This window comes from Hipposideros armiger, unplaced genomic scaffold, assembly GCF_001890085.2.
Source record: "Hipposideros armiger isolate ML-2016 unplaced genomic scaffold, ASM189008v1 scaffold_0, whole genome shotgun sequence".
Lineage (NCBI taxonomy): Eukaryota > Metazoa > Chordata > Mammalia > Chiroptera > Hipposideridae > Hipposideros > Hipposideros armiger.
In genome coordinates, this window is record NW_017731350.1 from 7,429,901 (window position 1) to 7,434,252 (window position 4,352).

Below are 4,352 nucleotides of genomic sequence, written 5' to 3' on the forward strand. Positions count from 1 at the left end.
GGCCCGCGTGCTACCTGCAGCCGCACGCCTCCACCACCATGTCCTCGTATTGCTTGTAGACCACGTTATTGGCAGCATCGATGTAGAGGATGCTGATGGGGCTGAGGCGCGCGGGCACGCAGCAGGAGGCCGGCGCCGCCTCGGGCGCCATGGAGTTGAGCAGCGTCTGAATGATGGCGTGGTTGGTGGGCTCAAGGTGCGAGCGCAGCGGGAAATCGCAAACGCCCTCGCAGTGGTACGCCTCGTAGTCCAGCGGCGCGATGATCCAGTCATCCCAGCCCAGCTCCTTAAAGTCTACGTGCAGTGGCTTGCGGCTACAGCGGCTCCGGCCCCTGCGGCCGTGGCCCCCGCCGCTGCCCTGCGCCGGCCGAGCCCCGGTCAGCGCTGTCCGCCGCCGCCTGCGACCGCCGGTGGCCGCCTTCGGCGACCCGGTGCCAGGTCCCGGGTCGGGCGGCGGCTCCGCGGCCAGCGCGGCCCCGAGCGCACGGGCCTGGGCGCGGATCTCGCGGAACAGGCTCTCCTTCCTCTGCGTTCGGGAGGAGACGACCAGCAGCGCGCGCTCCTCCGCCGCTGCTCCACCTCCGCCCCGCGAGCCGAAGCCCAGCCGCCTCAGGGCCAGCGGGCCCCGCGCCGGACCGGCCACCGCGCGCAGCAACAGGCAGAACGCGCGGGGGGCGCGAGGCTCGCTGCGGTGGCGCCGGATGGCGTCCGCTACGTCAAACACATCCCAGCGCGCCGCGGCCAGGGGCTCCGCGGCCCGGGAGTGCAACAGGCGCGGCGCGCCGGCGGCCCCGGCACACGTGGACAGCAGCAGCAACGGTGGGGGGATCGCGCCGCCGGGGCCCGGCTCCGGAGACTCGCTGCGCAGCACGCGCAGCTCCGCGCCTACCACCTCGTCGGCGTCGGAGAGGCTGGACAAGTCGAACAGGAAGCTCTGACCGGTCTCGGCTGCCGACTCATCTGCAGGGAACCGGCAAAGGTAAAGAGAGAAAGAGTCGATTGAGAACAAAGTCTGCACTCCCGGCCGCGGGGCCTCCTAACTCAAAGGGCCCAACCGGGTGGCGGGACTCGGGCCGGTTGGAACCCGCGCCCCAGCCGGGACAGGTCCCATCCTGGTCCAAAGGAAAGAGAGCCTATGCCGGTCTATCGGGACCAGGGCTTTGGTTCGTGGAGCCACCATTCCCGCCACCGCGACAACCCACGGACATTCCCTTATCGCTGAGCCGCGCACGGGGCTAGGAAGCACATCCCCGCAGCCTCGACCAAGACTTAAGGCCACCAGAGTTCTGCCGCCCGCCCCAGAGCCACGGGTTTGCGGGGACTAGGTCGGAGGCCAGACTTTCGACCGGCGGTGGACAGAGGCCCGGTGGGCGCATCAGAAGTTGTGCGCCCCTTCCAAGGCCCGGAGGCCCGGCCGACTGTTTGCCCGAGGTCCCGCGCTATACGGGGACTGCTCGCTATTGTCCCGTTGAGCCCCAAGGACAGCCGCGGAGCCCCGGCTGTGCGAAACGGAAAATGCTTGTCCCCTGAGAACTCTGCTCCTTCTGCTCCCCCTCGTCCCCAGCCCAGCCTGGACATTCCAGCCGACCATGGGCTCCCATGCAGGCCGGGTGGGGCCCTGCAAGTCCAGAAGGGGAACCCGTCGACAGGGCTCCAGAGACCCTCTAACGCGTCCAGCTTTCTCGCTTTGCCGAAGGGGGACTGAGGCTCAGATAGGGGCCGGGCTCAGCCCAAGGCCTCAGAGAGATGAGCGCGGCTGGTCGCGATCCGAAACTACAGGCTCAGCTTCTCCCAGTGTTTCATCGACCTCAGACGGAGAAGGAAAGGCGGCCAAGAAGCGCAGGGGACCTTCTCGGAAGGGTTTGTGGCAGTGGTGACGGTCTTGCTGCAGGAGCGCAGTGGACCAAGTGAGGTCTCGCCTCCAGGCCCCAGCCGGTCCCTTCGCACTTACTCTTTCCCGCCGTTATGACTTATCTCAGGCTTTTTTATTTTATTTCTGGTCGTGGGCACTTTTTTGTTTGGGGGCTCAAAAAAAAAAGAAAAGTTGAAATTCCACCAAGCAGCAGATAAGGAGCTCCCTTTGAAGAGAGTCATATGGTTTCATTTTGCCCCAAAGGCGGAGAGACTGTGCAGACTCCCCCACCATTGGAGATTTGCTCGCCAACCACCGACGCCAGGCCTTGGCTCTTGAGGTCTGAAGTCTGGGAGCTGCCGGTGGCCTCTGGGGTCCTCAAGAAGCCCTGCTCCAAGTTGAGGTTCAGGGTGGAGAGGGAGGCAGGAGAGGCAATGGGCAAGTACTCTCCCCTGCACTGCTTCCTCCTGAGCGATTGCCAACGGCAGCACTTTCTCTGAGCTTCCCTGTTGCGTCTCCCTGCTTCAAGGTGCTGCCACTGCATCCGCTCCCTCCAGAGGACAGAATGGGGCCTTACTAGCCCTGCCAGCCAAGTGGAGTGCCCCAGAAAAGGACCGGGTGCAGGCTGAGGCTAAAGTAGGCCTAACTTAACCAAAGAAAGAACATCTAGTGCCTTTCTCAGTCTAGGGCCCTACACACCCCAGCTCTCCCATAGCCTAGCAGCCTGAACAGTAGCATAGGGCCAGGGCCTTCCCTGGGCCTGTACCGCAGGACTGCTATGAGTACCCTAGCACCCAGTCCAGGGGACATGCCAGGCCCTCAGAGGATGCTTGAAAGTTCCCGCTGGACTATAGGGCCATTTGGGCCCAGGATGTCCTTGCACCCAAAATAAAGCAGTCTGTAGGTAGGCCGTGTGCGTGTGTGTGTGCGCGCGCGCGCTGGGAGCAGTGACTGATTTGGTCACTGCGCCCAGGCAGAGCCCATCTGCAGCAGCACTCGCTATCCAGCCCCAGTTGCCCTCCTTTCTCTCCTGCCTTCTATGCTGCGTCTCTGGCTGGATAGAATTAAGCTCGAAATTACTTGCATTTCCGCCTGAAATTAGTTAAATCTTCCCTATCTGTCTGCTTTAATGACTTCAATAGAGATTAATAAAATCCAGATGACACAGCAATCACCACCGCCTCACCCACGTCCTACCTTTGGAGGGCCTGGCCCGGAGTAAGGTGGAGCGCTTGTTCGGGGAGAGGCCTGCATTCCTGCGCTGTCGCTGGCCCTCCTCTCCTCCCACACAGCCGGCCCTCAACCTCCGGCTCTCCCAGGGGCCCAGCACAAGCACAGGCACCCCTAGCTACACACCTGCACCCTAAAGCAGCCTGCTGAGAAGGGCCCTCTGGGTACCTGGTGCCGCCACCAGCCTCTCTGAGACCATTTGCTTTAGTCTGATGCCTGCCTCTGTCTCACATGGCCCTGAGTTACCCCCAATTTGTACGGCCCCCACGAGACAAGCAGCCGCCTCCAATACCGCTGCGCAGTCCCTCCGGTAGGACACCCTCCTCTTGCCTCTCGGGACCTCTGACTTAGCTTGCCTCCTCGAGGGGACCTGCCAGCTGCAGGGCCAAGGCAACCCTGCAGAGGGACCGGCTCAGCCCTCTGGGGCCGGGCCCCACGAGCTGCCGCGGCTCTCGCCACAGTCCAGGCGCAGTGAGTTCGGGTGCGTGGGCCTCCACGAAGTTGTTTTCTAACACCTGAGGCTGGGACGGGGGCTGGGCCCCGACTGGAATGGAACGGGGCCACGGCTCCGGCGGTGGTCTCCACCTAGGACCGGACAGGATGGACGGGCGCAGTAGAGGCGTGAGTACCTTGGGTCGCCTGGTCTGCGAAGCCGGTGATTGTGTCCGCGCGGCCGTGGCGCCCAGAGCCCGAGGTGGAGGCGGCGGCTGCCCCGGCCGGAGCCCTCCCGGCCAGGCTCCGGTAAAGCGACATCATGAACTGGTGCGGCACCATCGAGCCGTTCCTGAAGCCGGAGCCAGCGGCACGGCGCGCGGCGCGAGCCCCGGGAGCCGTGGCGGCCGGGGCAGCGGAGGCGCCCGCAGCCGCGGCGAGAGTCCGCTCGCTGCCGCCGCCGCCCCCCGGACTCCCGGCCGGCCCTGTCCCCGCCGCTCGCAGTACGGCGGCCGCTTCGAGCCCGTCGCGGGGGCGGCAGGCGCTCAACAGCCAGAGGCAGAGCGCGGCGGCCGCGCTCAGGTCCATGGGCTCCGTGGGCCAGGCGGGCGGGAGGCGCGGGCTCCGTGGCTCCGGGAAGTCCCCCGGCGCCTTTTGAACATAGTGTTTAATAATGGGGGAAGTGTGCGCAGCAAGCCGCGGCCCCCCCTTTTCACCCCACCCCCGCCCAACGCCACGAGCAGCGCCCCCTGCTGAACATTCTAGTGGCAGTGCCGCGCCCCCCACTCTGGCCTAACGCGGAGTCCAGGGCAGGAGTTTCTTCCCCCGCACGGAATCG

At 65.3% G+C, this 4,352-nt stretch overlaps 1 protein-coding gene across 1 annotated transcript; it reads right to left on the minus strand.

The window, feature by feature from the left end:
- Positions 1–4,128, minus strand: GDF7 (growth differentiation factor 7). The gene is made up of 2 exons (XM_019661747.1): positions 3,712–4,128; positions 1–960 (listed from the first exon to the last, which is right to left on the minus strand). The coding sequence occupies exons 1-2, from the start codon at positions 4,100–4,102 to the stop codon at positions 11–13; spliced, it is 1,341 nt and encodes a 446-aa protein (XP_019517292.1). The 5' UTR covers positions 4,103–4,128; the 3' UTR covers positions 1–10.
- Positions 4,129–4,352: the final 224 nt, after the last annotated feature.

Coding starts and splice junctions, on each gene's coding strand:
- GDF7 (XM_019661747.1), bottom strand. CDS start 4,102: ATGGACCTGAGCGCGGCCGCCGCGCTCTGCCTCTGGCTGTTGAGCGCC. Junction 961..3,711: donor CGCAGACCAGGCGACCCAAG/GTACTCACGCCT, acceptor GGTTCCCTGCAG/ATGAGTCGGCAGCCGAGACC.